The sequence below is a fragment of the Diaporthe amygdali genome (assembly GCF_026229845.1).
Source record: "Diaporthe amygdali strain CAA958 chromosome Unknown NODE_59_length_222216_cov_65_098826, whole genome shotgun sequence".
NCBI lineage: Eukaryota > Fungi > Ascomycota > Sordariomycetes > Diaporthales > Diaporthaceae > Diaporthe > Diaporthe amygdali.
The window spans coordinates 162,327-182,240 of NW_026517079.1; the positions used below are offsets into that span (position 1 = coordinate 162,327).

At 53.6% G+C, this 19,914-nt stretch overlaps 6 protein-coding genes across 6 annotated transcripts; 2 read left to right on the forward strand and 4 right to left on the reverse strand.

The window, feature by feature from the left end:
• Positions 1-862: 862 nt before the first annotated feature.
• J7T55_000519 (camk camkl chk1 protein kinase) lies at positions 863-2,577 on the forward strand (the record flags this gene model as incomplete). Its single annotated transcript, XM_053135803.1, has 2 exons — positions 863-948; positions 1,035-2,577. The coding sequence occupies 2 exons, from the start codon at positions 863-865 to the stop codon at positions 2,575-2,577; spliced, it is 1,629 nt and encodes a 542-aa protein (XP_052986592.1).
• Positions 2,578-2,920: 343 nt separating this feature from the next.
• J7T55_000520 (uncharacterized protein) lies at positions 2,921-3,591 on the reverse strand (the record flags this gene model as incomplete). Its single annotated transcript, XM_053135804.1, has 2 exons — positions 2,921-3,502; positions 3,553-3,591. The coding sequence occupies 2 exons, from the start codon at positions 3,589-3,591 to the stop codon at positions 2,921-2,923; spliced, it is 621 nt and encodes a 206-aa protein (XP_052986593.1).
• Positions 3,592-5,028: 1,437 nt separating this feature from the next.
• On the forward strand, positions 5,029-7,562 carry J7T55_000521 (uncharacterized protein; the record flags this gene model as incomplete). Its single annotated transcript, XM_053135805.1, has 7 exons — positions 5,029-5,038; positions 5,089-5,430; positions 5,492-6,010; positions 6,387-6,670; positions 6,967-7,111; positions 7,191-7,345; positions 7,416-7,562. The coding sequence occupies 7 exons, from the start codon at positions 5,029-5,031 to the stop codon at positions 7,560-7,562; spliced, it is 1,602 nt and encodes a 533-aa protein (XP_052986594.1).
• A 175-nt stretch (positions 7,563-7,737) lies between these two features.
• On the reverse strand, positions 7,738-11,697 carry J7T55_000522 (uncharacterized protein; the record flags this gene model as incomplete). Its single annotated transcript, XM_053135806.1, has 4 exons — positions 7,738-8,834; positions 8,890-9,675; positions 9,770-11,419; positions 11,487-11,697. The coding sequence occupies 4 exons, from the start codon at positions 11,695-11,697 to the stop codon at positions 7,738-7,740; spliced, it is 3,744 nt and encodes a 1,247-aa protein (XP_052986595.1).
• Positions 11,698-13,232: 1,535 nt separating this feature from the next.
• J7T55_000523 (uncharacterized protein) lies at positions 13,233-14,014 on the reverse strand (the record flags this gene model as incomplete). Its single annotated transcript, XM_053135807.1, has 4 exons — positions 13,233-13,267; positions 13,324-13,419; positions 13,644-13,848; positions 14,012-14,014. 4 exons carry the CDS (start codon positions 14,012-14,014, stop codon positions 13,233-13,235), a joined length of 339 nt encoding a protein of 112 aa, XP_052986596.1.
• Positions 14,015-15,803: 1,789 nt separating this feature from the next.
• J7T55_000524 (uncharacterized protein) lies at positions 15,804-18,383 on the reverse strand (the record flags this gene model as incomplete). The annotated part of the gene is made up of 5 exons (XM_053135809.1): positions 15,804-16,115; positions 16,169-16,318; positions 16,372-17,415; positions 17,735-17,805; positions 18,059-18,383. The coding sequence occupies 5 exons, from the start codon at positions 18,381-18,383 to the stop codon at positions 15,804-15,806; spliced, it is 1,902 nt and encodes a 633-aa protein (XP_052986597.1).
• Between the last annotated feature and the right edge of the window lie 1,531 nt (positions 18,384-19,914).

Here is a 19,914-nt window from a genome sequence, read left to right on the forward strand (position 1 = left end):
AATTAGTCAGGAGAGGTATAGCAGGCCGAGATATCGCCCACGTATCCAAGGATGGATTGAGAGATCAATGCTTCGGGAGAAAGTGGTGTTGGGTGAAAGCTGCGCGGCAAAAATTAGACTGCGAAGGGAGATGGCCGTTGATGAATAGTCAAGCCTCCGACCAAGAAACAAATTCTCTAAAGCACGAGCGCAATGCTGCGATAACTCCAGTTGTAAGAAAGGGTGTGAGAAGTTGAAGGAGGAGAGGGAGATAGAAGGGTGGTGGTTGGAAGCGGCTGGCCAACCTTGGAATTGTCAAATCATTGATCGGGACTCCTTCAGTCTGCTTGCGGGCCTGAGCTCATTGTTTACACCAGGGACTCCCCGACCCCACCTAAGCTCTCCAGCAACCGCCAGAGTTTTAGCAGGGCCAGAGGCTCGCCTCTGCCCCCTGTGCAGCTTGGGCCCCACCCCCTTGGAAACCGCGTTGCTCAGCCAATCCACTGGGTCTCCAGCACATGCAGGGTCTCGGTCAACAACATCCATGACCCGTTTTCCCGCCTGTAGCCTGTGAGAGCCTCATCCGCGCTCCGAACGCGACTCACTCTACGCGAACAGCACGCGACCTCTTGTTGTTGTACCACCACATGGTGAACTGACACACCACATCGTTCCCTTGCATGCATGAATAGCACTGAGCATAATTCGCATTGGAGATTGCTGGTTGGCAGCCTCATCGCAGATATTTTCGTTACTCTGTTGCCGCCCACCGGGTTCACCACCCCTGTCGTCATTGAGCTGGTGTGCACTTACACGCAAGGCAAGACAAGGCTCAAACTGTGCGATTTGAGCTACCTGCCCATAACTACTTGTCCAGGTCAAAATGCAGCACTCCCAACTGGACCCTCTGCCATCCGACCTTCCCTTCAGGGTTGTGTCCAAGACCATTGGTAGAGGGGCATATGCATCGTGAGCTGCCCTTCTCCGTCCCCAAGTCATGCCCACATAATCAGACCCATCTCAGCCCTATCTACATACTGACAGACCCACTACAGCATCAGGAAGGCCGTTCCTCTCGAGGCACAGACACCAGTCTTCGCCGTCAAGTTCATTCATAAGGACTACGCGATCAAAAATGGCCGCATCTCAGCAAAACAGATCGCCATGGAGGTATCGCTTCACTCTCACATCGGGCAACATCCCAACATCATCGAGTGGTTCGCTACCGGAGAGGACGCCGTGTGGAGGTGGATAGCCATGGAGTTTGCTGACGGCGGAGATCTGTTCGACAAGATTGAGGCCGACCGGGGCGTGTCCGGAGACATCGCCCATGTCTATTTCTTACAGCTCATCAGTGGTGTCAGCTTCATGCACTCCAAAGGCATTGCACACCGTGACTTGAAACCAGAGAACATATTGCTCTCAGACAGCGGTAACCTGAAGCTGGCGGATTTTGGCATGGCGACTCTGTTTCAGTACAAAGGCAAGACCAAGGAGAGCACGACCATGTGTGGCAGCCCGCCGTATATTGCTCCCGAGGTGCTCCGCTGTGCCTCTGGCGACAAGTCTATGAAATATCGCGCCGACTTGGTGGATATTTGGTCATGCGGTGTCATCTTATTTGTGCTTCTAGTCGGGAATACACCGTGGGAGGAGCCGACTGAGAAGAAATGGGAGTGGCGAGAGTACATCCGGACCAACGGCCGAAGCACTGATGAGTTGTGGGAGAGGGTGCCATCAGAAGCGTTGTCTCTTTTGCGCGGCATGATGAACATCGAGGTCGAAAAGCGCTTCACGTTTGCGCAAATACGACAGCATCCCTGGTATACCCGACACAACGAGCTTCTTACCTCAGACGGCAGGGTCTTGGATCCAATACAACTGGCTACCCAGATGCTCGCGAACCTTCGTATCGACCTCACGCAACAGCCAACCCCGTCTCAGAGGGCAAATGCCGACTTCATGGAACTGGACAGCCAGCCCACTGCGGCCGACTTCACAGCCAAGTTTTCAGCGACACAGCCAGAGACACCAATCAACGATGTCGCATTTGATTGGGAAAGGCCAACCATGCGGTCCATTAATGGAGCCATTTCATCGACTCAGCCCGCTGCAGGTGCCAACCTCTCCGTTGGCAGCAGAACGAGCCACTCGTTCGATGTGCTGGCAGATGAGCCGACAATGAGCCAATTCAGCCACACACCCGGCGTCCCCGTCAGCTTGACACAGCATGCGCGCCGTTTCAGAGATATCGTGCCTGCCTACTCACTCACACGTTTTTACTCTCATATGCCGGCACAACTCCTAGTTCAGATGCTGAGTGACGCGTTACACCAGCTGAACGTCCCGCTGCAGCCCCCGGTAGTGAACTTGCATTCGAGGGATCATATCACTTCGATGAAGGTGAAGACAGTAGACGGGCGAAACCAAAGCCTCCACGGTGAGATCATGGTGGACATGTTCATGATACCCGACGGCTCCGGCGCAGAGCTGCTCGAGGTGCGGTTCGTCAAGATCAAGGGCGACCCGCTGGAATGGAGGCGGCTATTCAAGAAGATTGCGCTGCTTTGTAAAGATGGCATTTACAAGAACGAGTAGATTTTGGATATTCCAACCTTGTGAGGTTTTTGCATTAGACGGGTGGCACAGGAAAGCCAAGATTGGGGGAAAGTATGAAGCAACAGATATCCTGGAAAGACTGCATGATATGATGATGAGAAGAGCACGATAGCCCTAATGTATGAAGTAATAGACCAGAAAAGCAGTGTTTGTCGTCATTGGAATAGACAAGCTCTTGATTCTCCACCGTGAACTGTTATTTTCTGTGTGCCTAAGTAGCTATCATAACGCCTGTGAACATTTCAAAACGCCCCACCTCATCTCGTCTGCCTGCCCTGCCCGTCGTGGTCTCTACTAAAACAGATTGTTACGTTCAGGCCTCTTACGATGCATCCAATCGATCCCAATCGTCGAGGTAGAAGTTCTGTAAAGTCGTGTCCCAACTTCTGATAGTAATAGACATGACCTGCTTCAGCTCCTGCCACACGGCTCCATGGCCCGTGGCACCGAGGGCCCGTTGACACTCATCGCAAAGGCAGACAAACACTCGAAGATAGGCGTGGACCATCTCATGAACCAGGGTCTCCAGCACGTCAATCAAGGACCGCATGACAATGCCTCCTCGCTTTAGTTTGGGGTGGCTGGCGTCGATACTGATCTTCGCTTTCAAGGCTGAGGTATCTCCCTTGTCTGTCACTTCTGTGAGGCCCCAAACGGCTTGTTCGCCTTTTTCAAGCTTCCCGATCTGGTCGAATATGTCTGCCCGGAATTCAAGCGTGACGCGGCGGTGTTTGCCTCCAGTCAGATGGCCCGAGAAGAAGAAGTTGTCCAGACACCGCATGAGATGCTGAAGCGACTCCTGGGTTGGTTTTGCTTCGCGCTTGACGAAGTTGACAAATTTGGATCGGTAAATAGTCTGGTTACTTTCAAGAAGCTTCTCACACTCAAAAAGTTCCTTGGTCCTCTGCAAAAGGGCCCGTGGCTGGTAGGAATGGTTTTTGAGCTGCAGCTTACGGCCTCCACCCCGAATGAGGAGAGGAGGCACTGGCTCATGACTTTGAACTGAAAAAAGAGGCATATTTTCGTTGAGAATCCAGTCGATAGGGGTATCTTCATCCGAGTCTCCTGCAGCAACTTCATCATATGTCCAGACTCTGGGAATTGAGAGCAACACCTCGGGATACCCATCACTCCTTGTGGCTATTATTATATATATTCGACCAGAGAAATACTATGAGTCCAGAGGGACATGATGAATACCACAGGGAGAGAAATCACGTCTACTCCGTGTTTTTCGGCCTCGGATGAGCCATTGTGTGCAAACTCGTGTCGTGATCCCAGAGCGCCTTCGACAAAGCAAGCGTTAGCCTTAGTAGCAGCAGCCCCTGGGGGCTTGATCATATTAGATTTCCGACTGAAAAGGGGTAGAGATAGGATCTTAACTCAATTGATTATCGTAAACGTGCGGGTACTTGTCATTTGGATGCAACACAAGACTGCACGTAGATACTCTTTGTCCCTGCCCAGACATAAGCATGGACAATTTGGGAAATGAAACAAATTCTCAGTTTGGAAGCCGGAGACTTTCAAGCAATACCGCTTTCTTCTCCTTATTTCCCCCCTGCTCCTCCCAGGTGGAGCGGAAAACAGTAGACGAATGTTTTCACAAAGAGAACTACAGAGCAGAAGAGGCTGACTAGTGACAAAGAGGGAGACGCGATTTTCCCAAAAAATTAATTTCGAGCCAAAGCCATCTCAGGAAGCCATTCTTTGAATTTGGTATCGTGTGCTCTGGAATCCATTGAGGAAACTTGAGCTCGTTTCAAGGGCGGATAGATACGATCACTTGGTTTTGAACTCGTCCACGGGTCCAGCCGGAGAATAAAGAGGTCTTGTCTCACTGTGAGGCATCTACATGGCCCATCAATACGATTGTTCTCGCTTCAAGTTCTAAGAAAGAATGAATCCCATATCAAATATTTGTGTTCTTCACGAGGGTAATGGGGAAAGTTCGCCTGGCGGTGCATTTCTAGATCCCGTTTAGGTGCGGAATGGACCATTTTAGAACGGCGATCATGCTAACTCAAGTAAAGACTACTCGGTGTGTATGATAATTCCTCTTCGGTCTTGTTCTACAACCGATGCCATCTGATCAAAATTTTGGAATCTCTGGAGGTCTGTACATTTTTTTACTAGCAGTCTAGTAGGTTTTTGTTGATCAAATTTGGAGTGATGCGTCGATTACGTCGATCTGCCGTGGGTGTGGATTTGGGATGAGCTATGTCGTGTCGTCATAAACTCCCGGTCTACTACATGTCTCTAGAGGATGATGCGTACTTATACTCTTGAAAGTTCTTTGCATCAAACGCCGTTGACCCCAGAGATACTTTACTAGTCATGTCACGTCTTTTATCAAAGCTCTCTTCCCCTGTTCTAGTTCGCAGCGCATTCAGATCCCCCACTAGTCCAACAATAGTATCCAGGGCAACCATGGCGACAGGTACTTCTTCTCTTTGAATACGGAAGAATACTTACTGACCACCTCGGTAGGAAAGACAGAAAACAAAGACCTTCAGGCCAACTCGCTGTTCGATGTGTCCCACATCACAGCGGTTGTGACCGGTGGCGGCACTGGCATAGGCCTTATGATAACACAGGCTCTGCAATCTAATGGAGCAAAGGTGTATATCACAGGCCGTCGGGAAGATGTCTTGAAGCAGACAGCCAAAGTGTACAGCACTGGGCCCGGCAGTATCCATCCCTTGGTCGGCGATATCAGCAAGAAGGAAGAGACCATTCGCTTAGCCAAGGAACTCGAGAGCCAGGAGCCAAATGGCATTCAGTTGCTGGTCAACAATGCCGGCATTGCGAGGGACGATGATACGAAATTCTGTGAGTGGAAATTTTCCCCAACAGGTGTTGATATTGGGGTTGCCTTGCTAATGTTTACCAGCGGCGAATGGCGAGCCAGACTACAAGGACGCGAAGGCCATCTCAGAGCACTTCCTCCAGACCAAGGAGGAGCAATGGGCCGAGACGTTAAGGACGAACGTTGCAGCACAGTACTTTATGTCGATGGCTTTCCTACCGCTTCTCGGCAAAGGAGGTTCCCAGAAGCCCGGCTACTCATCGCAGATTGTCAATGTTTCTTCCATTTCCGGAGCCATGAAAGGCTCCAGCCGAGGGCAATTTGCCTATGCCACGTCCAAGGCCGCTTTCACTCACCTGTCCCGCATGTTGGCGACCACATTCAAAGATGTGCCGGTCCGAGTCAACGTGATTGCACCTGGGCTGTTCCCGAGCGAGATGACGGCCGGGTCTTCAGACGAGGAAAACAAGAGCCAGCTTAACACCAAGTCGACGAACCCTGCCGGCAGAACAGGTCACGACACTGACATGGGGGCTACGATTCTGCTCTTGGCTGGAAAGGGCGGACTTTTCTATAATGGTCAAATCCTTTATCCGGATGGCGGTGAGTAAACCTGCCAACACATTGTGTGTGCCGTGCGAACGCTGACGTGTTTTTAGGATCGACCTTAATTAGCCCAGCTGTCAATAACTGATGGTTATTGACAATTGGATTTCTATAGACATATCTCCTGAGTAATGCCAGTTTTATTCAGCGACTCATGGAAATGAAAGCTTTGCATGCGCTGTGGGCATCAGCTAGTCGGCCCATCTGTTTAGATTGACATGAATGCTATGCAACGCACGGGCTCTCATGTATGGATTTATAATAGATATAGTTCCAATTGAAGATCAAGAAACATAATCTCCAAAAGGAAAGTTGTTGCCGACTCAAACTAATCCTAGCTGTGTTGTGTGCTTCAAATGTGACCTCTGCCCAGGAGTTGAATGGCCAGGTGTCTGCGTGCCGCCTCCGTCAACTCACCGGGCAACAGCAGCCAAAGACCTAAAAGTCTATCCGACCCATGCGTGTTTCCGTCAATTTGGATTTCCAATTATCCTGAATGGCGAGGGTGAGATGTCACTGGGTGGCATCGTACTACCCCACGACCCAAGTCCGGCGTTTACGGTCTTTATCGGGGTTCGACTTGATGAGGACAGGAGGAAATGGCTTACGTCCGAGTTGACAAGACTTGTAGCACGCATCAACAGCGAACAATGCGTTGTCTATTAGGTGATAGAAATTCAATCACGCTGTATCCCGTATTGAGGGGTTTAAAAAGGAGGAGACATCTCGCTAAAAAGAAGAAGAAAAAAGAAGAAGAAAAGAGGACGCAAGAATCAAGACTATTGAACCAGCCACATACGAATCTCGCTCTTTAAATCTGACAAGATGTCGACTTATACCGCCACGGACTATCTTTTAGATCGCGCCAATATCCATGACACAGTGACGAAGCTGGTGCGAATAGTGTCACAATTCACCCTGTTGATTCGAATGACTAATAGACGAAACTAAAGGCATGGTACTACGATACCCGCTCAGAAGCCGGGCTGCGCGATGAAGTCTTTGCTCCTGAGCTGCACGTAGACTACTCCAAGATCCTGGGCGGCGAGCCCTTCACCGTCACCGGCCCGGCGTGGGCGGCGCAGGCGAAGAAGCTTTGTGAGAGTTTCGACTCTTCACAGCATCTCTACGGGTAGTCATATATCCCCCCATTCCAACAAAGCCCTGAGTTGTGCAGTTGGGACACTGACACGGACCAGATACCTTATAATCGAGCTGCCCCAGCCCGGCTCATCGTCAACGCCTCCTGAGAAGTGCACAGTCCTCGGCCAGTGTGGCGCGTCGATGGTGCGCCAGGGAGCCAGCGGAGGGAGCAGCCTCTTGCAGAACGGGGTAAGCCGTGCCTGGGCGAAATCATCGTCTCTTTCTCCGGTGGATCTCCATGCTGATGCTTAACATCCAGGGCCAAGCCATCATTGAAGTCGTTCGTCTACCAGAACTGGAAGCTAAAGGGGTCAACCCATGGAGGGTCAGCAGCCAGATAATCACCCCGGCGTGGGAACTAGGAAACAAGGCTGTCCTCGAAGGGCTCCAGGCCCAGGAGTCTTAGACCGTGAATGCAGGACGTCTGTCTTTTCTAACGTCTGTATTGTCTGTTCGAAAGGAATTTCACCGTGCTATGACCGATTGTACTGCGCGATGGGATATCTCTGTGTATGAAATCCAAAACAACAAGTAGGCAGACCGATTGGGTAAAGAATGCCAAAAACGTTATCTGCCCCCATTTATGCAGAAGGGCCGCCCTGCTTGCCACTCAGAGTCAAGCTCTCCTCGATGGCCTTCTTCAGATCCTCGTCGTCTTCATCATCTCCACCAGCGCCCTCAGGCTGCTTTCCCTTGGCCTTCTGCCTCCGGAACTCCTCCTCAGCCAAGCTCTGCTTCTTGACGTACTCCATGATCACTTCCTCCTCGGACCTCTCGGTCGTCCTGCGCGCGAGGTCCGCCTGGTGCGCTCGCTCAGACTCCTCCAGTGCCTTGCGCAGTTCCTCGTCCTGGCCACCCTCCCCGTGGCCCTGCGCAGTCTCTCTCGACTCCTGCAGGGCTCGCTCAAAGGACTCGTCCTCGGTGCTGTGCCCTTGCGCAATGACACTCTGCCTGGCCGCCTCCGCGATCAGCGCCTCAAACTCCTCGTCCGTGATTTCCTCGCCGCCGGCACCGAGCCCGACCCTCTTCTCGTCCGCCCACGCGGGCGGCTCACTTGGCTCCGACGGCCTCTGCTTCCAGTCGCCCATCTGCCTCTGCTGCTCCTGCTGCTTCTGCTCTTCCGCGATGCGCCGCATCTCCTTGACGCTAGAGCGGATCTGGGCCTCGATCATGGCGTCCTCATTGGGGTCGCCGCGGGATGTCTGGTTGACGGATTCGCGGATGGCTCGCTCCATGCCGGGATCTTCCGGCTCCGCGGTAGGCTGAACCCCTGCTGCCGCTTCTTCCCTCTTCTTCTTCTTCCACGCGTCCCTCTGCTCGTGCAGCTTCCTTCTCTCCTCCAACGACATGTGCCTTGTGTTCCAGAAGCCCGTTTTTGGTGGTGAGTCCGGAATTCTATCGAGATCATCCTGGGATGCGGTCGATGCCAGGCCAGAGGGTGTTTCGTTGGCGCCAACCTTCTCTTTGTATTTGAGGACATACAAGCCCCTCAATTCAGAGCTCATGGAGTTGAACCGCACGATGATGTCCTGCATCTCTTCAACATTAGCAGAGCGAAGATCAGCTTGACCCTGCAGTATTCGCGAGGTGACCACGTATTTGTCTACGCTGTGGTGGAACTTCGATCTGATTTCTGCGTGCACGCCCTTCATCATGTATGCGGGTATCGCCCAGATGCCTAGAGAGCAGTCAGTGTCGCCGCATCGCATCTTGCACTGTTCAGATTCACTCACCAGCAGCAGGCTTGAGGATCAACCCACCAATACCCTTACCCACACCCTTGATGAATCCCTGACCGCCCTGCTTCTGTGCTCCTTTGTATGGCTGCGTTACCAGCCCGGAGACGCCGTCGTAGAAACCGAGACCGAGCTCCTTCCACGCAACCACCACTCCGCTGCCAAGCCCGGTGACTTTGTCCGGTTTGCGGATAGTGTCATCATTGTACAATCGAGGCGCGTTGCGAAACCCTTTGGCCAGCCCCATACAGAAATTCATCGGAGACTTGAATCCTGTCTCGACGATACGGGTGACGTTCTTGCCAGTGTCAAGGCCCATTCCAAGCGCGGTCTCGACGTCGATGTTCTTCTTCGGCTTCCCACCTTGGGAGCTGCTGGGGCCTGAAGGTGACGGAGAAGTGGCGGACCTGGTAGGAGATCTGACGGGAGATTTTGAAGCACTGGAGGCTTGAAGCGTAGATCCTCCTAGGATAGATGGGTCTCGGCCTTGGGAGCTTGATGTGTCCGACTGCGCCGGAGGGCTCAGGAGTGCCGACGGTTGGGCTGACCAGGTGCTAGCCCCATCGGAAGGAAGCGTGAGCTGAGAGGACGAGGCAGCATCGTTCGATGTTGCTGAGCTGTCGTCTTTCTTTGGAGTGACCGATCCACTAGAGGACTTCTTCACAGTCTTGTACCAATCTCTCGGTATGTCACCAATAGCCATGGCGATGCTCCCCATGTCTCCTACAAGGGCTGCCGTTACAGCGGATATCGGATCCCATGGCTGCTCTTCTGTGTCGTGCTCTTGAGAACGATACCTGAAAATCAGTTAGCAAAGTAGTATGACCGACCTAGAATAGGGAGCTCTACAGTTTCAGATCTGCATAGCGCAGTAGACCCTCTTTCACAAGTACCGCTGCCGCCAGAGCACTCAGTCGGACCTTCGTTCGCCTGACGCGCCAGACAGCTGTACGACTAGGAGCGATAGAACACCGCAGATTGTCGTAATCGAGGAAGTCGTGGAAGCTCTTGGCGCCCTGATCTGCGCCCTTCTCTTGCCTAATCTTCTCACCAAGCTCCTTTGCCCTTGCTTGGGTCTCAGGCTTCAAAGCCGAGGTGATGGCCTCGGCCAGCTTCTCCGCAGTCAACTGCTTGTAAGGGATGGGAGCCGGGCCAGCGCCAGCCTTCGCGATCATGGCCCCCCAGAACGGTTGATCACCAAAGAATGGGACCACAACGGTCGGCGTCCCAGTCTTGATGCCTGCGGCAGATGTGCCGGCACCACCGTGGTGGACCACACAAGACACCTTCTTGAACAGCCAGTCATGCGGGCAATTGCCCAGCATGTAAACACCTTCAGGAATACCCACAGAGTCGGCCCCAATGCCGCCCCATCCCTTAGAGACAAGAGCTCGGACTCCTGCCTGAGTGACGGCATCGAAGATCATTCTCGTGAGCTTGTTAGGGTCATCGACAACGATGGAGCCGAAGCCAATGTAGACAGGAGGTGGACCACTCTCAAGGAAGGCTGCCAGCTCGGGCTCGGGCGTGTAGGAAGTGGCTAGGTCGAGGAAATAGAAGCCGGATATTGAAATTTCGCGCCCCCAGTCGTTAGGTTTAGGGATGAGGGCTGGAGACCAGCAATATGTCGTCGGGATTTGTAGGCGTGACAGAAGGCCTGGGGCCCAGATCAGGGACAGTGGTTCGAGGTCAAGTACCTTGGTCCGAAAGCGATTAATGACATCCCCCAATCCTTGCCATGTCATCATCTCTACTAGGGCGTAGGAGACGAAGTTGGTCATAACAGTATCAGTATCGGTACTTTGGATGTTGGCTAGAGGGTGTGGGAATGCTCGCGTGGGTGACCACGGCATCGTGAACATCATGTGCAACGGTATACCCATTTTCTCAGCGATGTGAATATGGCCAAAACTTGGCGGGTTTGCAATGATGGCATCGGCCACGAACGGCTTGTCTTCAGGGTTTCCAGGTAGACTGTAGTCATCTCCCAGGGGCTCGTTTGATAGGTCCGTCTCGACGGGCGGGCCCAGTCCATTACCAGCCTCGATGCAGGAACGCCAGGTTCCAAGAACAATCTGCTCGATGCCCTTCCGCCGCTTGGTGATCTCGCCGCTCTTGAGCGCGTCAATTCCAGGCATGAGACCGGGGTTCTTCACCATGAAGGCCATGAGCTCGGCAGGGTCACCACCGATGCAAAAGAACTCCAGTCCATTCTCTTCGACAAACTTCTGAAAGGTGGCATGAGTCGCAATCCGCACCCTGTGTCCGTAAGTGTCTTTCAACACCTTTCCTAGCGCAACAAATGGCTGGACATCACCACGTGAGCCGACGATCTGGATGACCAGATTTAGTTTGGGAGGTGGTGTTTGACCAGGTAGGCCACCCAGGCTGGGTGGTATGTATGCTGGTGGTAGAGGCCCTGAAGGAGTCTTCTGAGATGGCAGTAGCTGACTCTTCAAGGCTGGGGCCAAAAGCTCAGACAGCCTCCGGTTGGTCTGGCTGATATTGATGTTGACACGACCATCATCTGAGTGAAAGCTTTAGCAGAGTGCCCATGGGGCTTTGAGGACGTCGATCCCACGGCCGCAGCTCACCTGTGACTGCAGCACCGGCATTAAACCCAGCCTGGGACAAGTTTAGTTGATCATGCACCTCGCCATAGGCCGGAGGCGCCTCGTCACTCGCGCCCAGGTCCAAGGGGCTGCTCGCGTTGTCATGGCTGTAGTTGAAGCCATCCGATACCCCAGCAGTCTGCCGCAAGGTGGACTGCCGGGACAAGTTCTCAGGGTTGTGCTTCTCGACCATCGTGCTCGGATTCGAGTTCTGGTTGAGGGTGGGAAGGTCTTGAGAGAAAGAAGGAGTACCGAGTCAGCGCAGGCCAGGAGTAGAACAAGACCCGCCAAGCTCTGGTACCAGGACCCTGGTATGGGATGGATGCAGGAAATCGGGGGACAGGAAGGCGAACTTGGAAATCAGTCCATAGAGAAAGCTGGCAGAAAGACAAGAAGTGATCGTCATGCGAAGCCAAGTGCAGCTCAGCCTGGGACGTCACCGGCTGCGGGTAACTGCTATGGAGGGGTAGTTTGGTTGGTTTATAGAGGATCGCCAGGACTGGTAAAGTAGACTGTTAGTGGAAACCTTGGAAAGCTTGGTAGGCCCATCCTTGGGGAGAGCAGAGCAGCGATTATTTATTGTACAGCTGGTCCTATAGACGCCTATGTTTGAAAGGGTTGCCTCATGCAAGTGGGCATGGACCTGTCAAACCTGACTCCGTCTTGGCTCCGTCCTTCTGTGCCAGTTCATTTTACCGTTGAGAGGTCAGGGTCCTATTCCCAAAGCCAGCCAGAGTCGGGCTATGACGACGTCTAGTGTGGCGCTGCATCGCTCTATCAGGCGCTGGCTCCAGGGGGCAGGCCAATCAAGCCACCTTGTATACGACAGGTTCCATACGACAAAGGCGTTTAGCGCGTATACGCAAATCCGAGGATAATACGAGCAACAATTTGCAAACAACGACTATTCAAGACAGAGCCTCGACATGCTCTCCACTATGCTCAGCTTCTCTAGATTCAACATCTTTGCTTTGAAAACAGAAAAAGTAAATCAAAGAGGAAAAGGACCCCTGCTGACCCACGTTCTAAGAACGCCTAGAACATGTAAGAACCTTACATCGCAAGGCTGAACGTGGATGAGGTTGAAGTACAGAATCCTCCGATAAGCCAAGTACCTACTACTGCTGCAAGGAATAAGGTGTGGTGGTCCATGACGAGTCCCTTGCCATGTGCATTCCGAATCCGTTGGAGTGCATGGCTCCGGAGTCGATGCAAGCTGGAACGGTCCGGCCCATCATCCAATTCCCGTATCCGTCGGGTCAGCTTTGACTTCGCGTACCAAATAAGCTTAAAGGAGCATCGTCTCTATTCGCATACTTGAACAAGCACTGCACATGGAGGCTCAGAGTAGCGTTGTGTGGAGGTTCCATAGCGGGAATCTTCTAGACTTTCGTACCTTACAGCTCGGAGGCGCTACACCTCTGTGCTGTCACTATCACACCGCAGGCTGGTTGTAATATACTGTGTGATTCGGTATCATTCCCAAATGCAGTTCCAATTCAAGTGCCCACAACCCATCTGACGCCTAAAATAAATGTCTCGTGCTAGGGAGGATCTTCGGCCGCATCATTGCTGCAGAATAATTGTAGCGTCGTTCCTCACATCTAGGCCCGTTGCCTATTTATGGCTTCCTTCGTGCAGCCAGCAATATTTCACATCAAGTCGTCTCACTCCTTTCTTGTAGGCGGACTTATTGCCCATTACCCGCAATAACCTATCGGCAACCATCTAGCTCGAGAACTTGCGAGTGATCTTTGCAATGACTGGAAAGAGGTTAGAATGGCCACATTTCTCTTTCATTAGTATGGGGCCAACTTACTGTGGAGGGCAACGACAGAGAAGATGAAGACCAGAGACAGCACCAACACGACCACGGGGTCAACCTTGAGACCGGGAGACTCGTCGGTGTAGAGCCCTATTATAGCGAGACTCGTTAGCAAGAAGTTCGTCATCTCTTAAGAGGGGTTCCTTGAATGACACCACTTGTCCAATAACCATCGTGCGTCTCCGCTAAAGTGCCACCGGCCAGCATGATAGCAAGAGTACGCATGAGGATCTTCGAACAAGGTGTGGCTCATCCAGGGGAGTCGACGCCGCGAGTGGCGTCGACCAAATGAATGGGGCAGGGGCGATTCGTACTCAGCATCGTCGAGCTGCTCCCGCCGGCGCCGGCCGAGCGCGTGCTGTTGGGCCGCGCATTGGCAATCTTCTCCTTCTGGTCGGCAGCGGCCCGTCTGCGAATGACGGCGCGGGCTCCGCCCGGTGGTGGAGGGGAGTCCGGGCGGGCGGTGGACTGGCCGGAGGCGGGTGGTGAGTTCACCGGGGATGCGGGACGAGGGGAAGACTGCGTATGGAGAGAGCGAATGGTTAGCTACAAGATGTCCAGCTCGGGACGGCCAAGGCAGGGGAGAGAGGGCGGTGATGGCAATGGGAGGCGAGCCATTTCGCGATGGGATGCGCGGGCGCACTCTGCTCAATGAACCTCTTGTGGACAGGGGAAGACATACCATTTTGACCGAGGGTGATTAAAAAGGTAAAGAACGAGGTGCGGCAAGAGAATTGAGAAGGGCAGAGTCAAGCTTCTGGTTGTTCGTGAACTCGAAGGAATGGAAAGGAAGCAGTGATGGCTTGCTGGATGGTGGTGTGTGTCGCGTGAATGGAGCTCTACTCAATGGCTGCAGGTGCTGGCCCCCAGAAATTCATTCAAACAGGTGTCTTCAATTGAGAGCGCAAGGCCAAGAAGGACTGACGCTAGCCAGATCTGCCCACAGCAGGGTACGTACTCCGTCCCAGCAGCCGGCACCAGCAGCCAGCAGCAGCTACGAGTAGCAGCAGGCCGGCAGGCCGGACAGTCGGCTCAGGTTCATCCGACCTCCATTCCAGCGCCAGCTGCCCAGGACCACCCCTGCATCAGGTCAGAGGAAGGACCCTGGAATAGCATATGAAAACGGATCCATCTGGATATGGAGCTCTTTTTGGCTTCACATGGGGATCTGCAAACTGGCCCAGTTCTAGATCAATTCTAGTGACCGTTTGTTCATTTTGGTCCGTCTTTGGGCATGCTTGAATTTCGGAACCATGGATTTGACCACCAACCACCTGGCCTCACTGTCCCAGCTCTGTCATCTCGGGATTGCCCGGTCTCTTCATCCAGGCCGATGTTGCACCTCACCCGCAGATAGGTAGGGTACGTAACGTTATGGACGCCTTCTCCACCACCAGCTGCCAGATATTTGGAATAGGTTTACAATAAGCTTTGGATCATCGTGCATATTCCTGACTCCCGGGGTCGCTTGATATGATGCTGGTCTTCTGCCCGTCTGTCCCCTGCCGTCCCAGCACGTGGTTCGGCGCGTTTCTCTAGCTTGGTTCTACTATCCCGTTGTGTTCCTTGATTCAACGCCGTTTCTTCATCTTGTAAGAGCTTCAAATCTTTCATGTCATTAAACCAAGCAATGCAAGTACACACAGAACGGCTGAAGTAGACCGAAAGCACGATAGAGGTTAAGGTTCACAGCACTATAATATTCCCCTTCTGTCTGCTTGCAGACACCTGTGTCTTCTTGTCTTGTATATGTAAAGTAAGCAAACAGCAGTAATGTTTGGGGAATGGTGAATCGACAAATGAAATAGAAAGGTGTGAGTTTCCCTGCAGTCGGGGAGAACATGTGGTAATAGAAGCCTCAGAAAATGCCGAATGCCTGCCAGCCTGGTCGCTTGTTCCTCCTTTTTACACGCAAAATCATCAGGCTGCTCCCCTTTTTCTGGCGCAATGGCAAAAGTAATAGTAAAGGTCGGTATGTCCTCTTTTAGTCTCCCCTTCCCGCCGCTCGGAGGCTCGAGGCTTGTTGAGGCCCTCCTTGTCGAACAGAAGATGCTCGCTCCGAATGCTGGCACTGCTTCGCCCACTGCTTCCCGCTTCCCCGTGTCCTGTCGCTGATCTGCTCCGAATGTCATCCCCAGCAAGGGCGCACAGGGAAGCGTGGTTCACCTGGACTCGTTGTCGAGAATCCGCACCCTATCCTCTTCCCCAAACTCTTGCTCCAGGCTGGCAGGACATCGCTGCGAGAGCCTTACTATTTATATGCATTAAACAGTAGAGGTCTATACCAGTCGCAACTGGCGATGCACTTCCCAACGCCTTCCGCTATGAGCAAACTCGAAAACACTGACGCAACGTAATGCGTTGTCCCCTGCGTGACGACGATGTACCTCGTATGGTTTGGGATATCGGATTGTCGCAGGTGGCAGGCGCAAAGGTGGATTGAAAAAGAAGAACATAGAAAAGTATTAACTCTCTCAAAGAGTCACGTCGAGGACAAGGCTGACGTCTTGCACGTTCGAGCCGGCCAGGTCTTCAAGGACGGGTATCAAGTCTAGGAGCTCGTTATCGTGCGCATCGGAAAACCAGCTGCTTATAGGGACGGCATGTTGCGGGTGGAAAATGTAGGATGTGGGGGAGTTGTCGATGATAATTGTGTCTTTCAGGTCTCGACCGATCTTGGCGAGGTCCTTCACGTAGTTGCCACCGTGGTTGTGGCAGCTCTCTCGGAATAACCTGTGGTGGACGACGCCATGAATGTCCAATTGATCCAGCAGAGGGTCGCCGTACTGTGTTTTCCGTCAGCAGAGCACACCGGGTAGACTTTGGCGGGGAGACATACCTTGGACACCGACGCTGTGAACACGACAACTTCGTAGAGCTCGCCCACTCTCTTCATGAACTGGTCTACACCTGGCCGCTTGATCACGTACACGTTGTGGTAGTTGCCCTCAATTTCCACGGGTATCGTGAAATCGGCTTGGTGGAGAATCTAAGTTTTGTCAGCGCTTGAGCCTATGAACGATGACTGAGTATGGAACTTACCTTGAAGGAACTGTGGACTAGAGTCTCATCCAGATCGAGGACAAGGCACTTCCTGCCCTTGAAATGTGGTTGTATGGGTGGCAACAGAGCTTCTTGAAGGGGTTGATCTGTTGCGACAATCATACCACCCTCATTTTGAGGCGCAGTGGGCGCGTCTGGCATTGGAGCAGGAGGGGGTGGTAAATTCGAAAGGTCTTCAGAGTCGACCGGTTGTGGTGGCTCGGTCGCCTGGAGGGCCGCAGCATCAACCATCTCGGTATCCCCATCCCCGTCCTTGGCAACAGGACCTTCCGAAGCTGAAGCACCGGCCTCAGCCTCTTGAGAGCGAGGTGGTTCAACAGTCACTGTTGGAGCTGTTCCTATCAGTGTCGATTGTTTCGATTCCTCTGCAAGAGTTGACTGGTCCTGAGTAGTAGCACCTGAGACTCTCTGTGCCTTGGAAGGCTCGGGAGGATTTTGTGTCTGTGACGCATCTTTCTCCTGCGTTTGGGATTTGCTGGCCGCAGTATGCTCCGAGGGAGTCTGAGCCCTTCGACTGGCAGTTGTTGGTCGTGGGGGCAGCTTCTCAACTTTGTGAGTCGGGGCATCTGCCGGCTCGTTGTCCACCACGTGAGCATCGTCAGGAACACCGCAGCAAAACAAGGATAGAAGGCCGCCCTTCTTTTTCCGTTGGACTGGCGCATTGGATGTATTCGGCACCGAGTTGCCAGGAGTTGCCGCCTGGTTGGCATCGATAGCCGATCGGTTGCTGGACGCGCTGCCGTTCCTGTGGCGACCCATAATGCTTGCCTTTGACTCTTTCGAGCGCCCACCGATGCTATCTCTGGATTCGCTCGCAGTCGCTCCGCTCAGTCCCGTCGAGGTAGGTGACGATTGGCGCTTCTTGGACGATGATCTGGAAGGAACCTTCAACAGTCGACCCTTTTTGGAGGATGATCCGTCCCCTGCTGATGCAATTTCTTTCTCTCTTGAGCTGTCGTAGTCGTCTTGGGTTTTCTCGATTAGGTCTCGGGACATTTCGCCGTTTGAGCTCGATGATGGGATCTACGCTGGCAACTGGGATCAGGCCTGCGATCACATTGGTCAGCATTGGAGTAGAGCACGTGGGTTCGACGGCCAGCTTGTGTAGATGGGCGCGGAATGATTGACGGCATCATTTTGGGCGAATCCCCGGCCATCTTGTCATTGCGAAAGCCAAGGGCCTGGCCCAGAGCTGAACGGGGGTTGTTCCCGGAGAGCGCAATGCATGAAAAGTTTCGGGGGCGATGATGACCTGCTGAGTTGGCGTGGGGAGGACCATGGGCGAACGAATGCCCATGGTCGCGTTCTGTCTGGATGGAAACTGTGGGAAAACCTCACATACCTCTGTAGTCGCAGTCAACGGGGGCTCCAGACCGTGTTCAGTGTCCCGTAGCTCTTTCGACGGTCGCAGGCCTGAGGGAGGACCAATTCAGCTTGTCGACAACGATGTTGTCGAGAATGAATAGTTGTGGTTGTGGTCAAGTGTGTCGGAGGTGTTTCTCGAGTAAGCAAGTTGGGTAATTTCGAGCTCGCAGATTCGACCAGGGGCTGATCTCGGTCGGGAGATGAGGGTGCCGCTCGCGCGCCAAAAGGAGGTCGAACGGGGGGCTGATGATGCTGTGGTGACCTAGGTGGGCAGGTAAAGCAGATGCAAGGCGACTCTCACTTGGGTGCAAGCAAGAGAGGCGGTTCCCAGGCGGGCACGAGGTCGAAGTAGACGCGAAGGAGGTGCAAGCCGCGTCGCCCGTCAGCCAGACTGGATTCTGGACTTGAAGGTACGCAGCGGATGGAGAAAGGAGCTCTGGGAGGTTGAAGAAGGTATCGGATCGGAGGCTGAAGAAGTCTAGCAGCAGAAGCGAGATTGGGCCAGCGTCCAAAGAAAGGCAGTCCTGGGAGGGCAGGCCTGGCAGGGTGGATGGGTGGACTGGCAGGTAAATTGCGGTACAGGTGCTAGCTGCTAGATAACGCACCCCGGCCGGGAGGAAGGACATCTTGCCCAATTCCGCCTAATGGGACTGGTGCTGGCTGGTGAGTGGCTTGGAGTAGCACGTTAGTCTCCAAAAGCGGACCTCGCTCCGGCCTGCACTAACAGCAATGTATCTGCTCGCCCAAGGATCCTGGGCGTGACACCGTCTGCCATGGCCCATCATGGCCCATCATGGCCCAAGGCCCACGGCCCTGGGAGGGCAGGGCTTCCCTTTTGGGTGCTGAAGCTTGGGTCTGGTCTTATTAGCAGGCACAGCAGGGAGATTGACACTGGACACTAGGCCGAGGACGGGATCTAGAGCATACTGCACTGTAGGTATTTTAGTCGCCAGTGGGGGCCCTGATTATTATTGTAGTGAGATAATGACAATGTCCTCCTGCAGGATTTCTGAGGTTTGGTAGTGTCATAGTCTCATACCGTGCAAACCCAGCAACAAGTCGCAGGGAGACTACTGTATCACCTGCCTGTTTGGCCTGTTTGGCCTGGGCGAAGCTTCTGCTTCTCCCAAGGTTGCGATGCCATGGGCGGGAATAGCCAGACTATACCTAGGTACCTAGGGGTCTCTTGTCTTCCTCCCGTGGCCCATAGTACACTCGGCAGCAGCTCAATGCGAATCATCACCGACGCCCCGTTCCGTCCGCACCCGCGTCATGCCTGCTCGTGGAGCTGGTCATGCAGACGGCCAGGGGAGCGGGCGAGCGAGATCCAGACAGACGGCCGGACAGCCCAGCAACACCATCATGGGGACGAGGCATGACACAATTACCCGAGGGGCCACAAGCAATTATTGGTACCTATGAGGAGCTGCTCTGCCCAGTCTGCACAACTTGGGGGAATAGGGGGCCTGGGGCCACGATGGAACCAACGCACGCGGGCATCTGGGCACATTGCTTCTACTGCGAGGCGGAGATGCGACACTGCGTACTGTACTGTGCTGGGGACTGACTGGCTGCGGTGCCACTGTGTAGTCTGTGTACATGTATGATTTGGTTCCCGCTGAACCCACCAATCCACAATCGGAGCCCACGTTTCACACTCACGGTGGAGATGGCGGGTAGCTGAAGCCAGAGAAGCTTGTGAGGCTTCCAAAGGTTCCTCGCTCGTTGAAGATTCTCGTGCAGGCTGGCATGGCGCCGCCCAGGGCATGAAAAAAGCAGGCGAGAGGAGGCTCTGCACGGCTTTCACGGGATGTCGTCTACGGGCTTGCACTCGAAACCATCGTAGGTGCCCTGATCCCGATGCCCTGATGCCCAGATCTGCCAGCTGAGCACATTGTGCCCTTGGGCTCAATGGTCGGACGGCGCAGCCAGTCACAACGCTGATGCACACATGCTTGAACTCCGGCAGCCGCTACGGTCCGAAAGCAAGCACCACTTGCTTGCCACCCCTGAGATGGAGACGGATATCCGTCTGCAAGGCCGTGGGCTGGCCTGGTCTTGATTGGTCCTGTTGCCGCCGAACCATGGAACGGAGTGTCATTTCATGTCATTCAGAGGAACCAACCTGCCAGCCCGTCCACCCAACTCAATGGCACA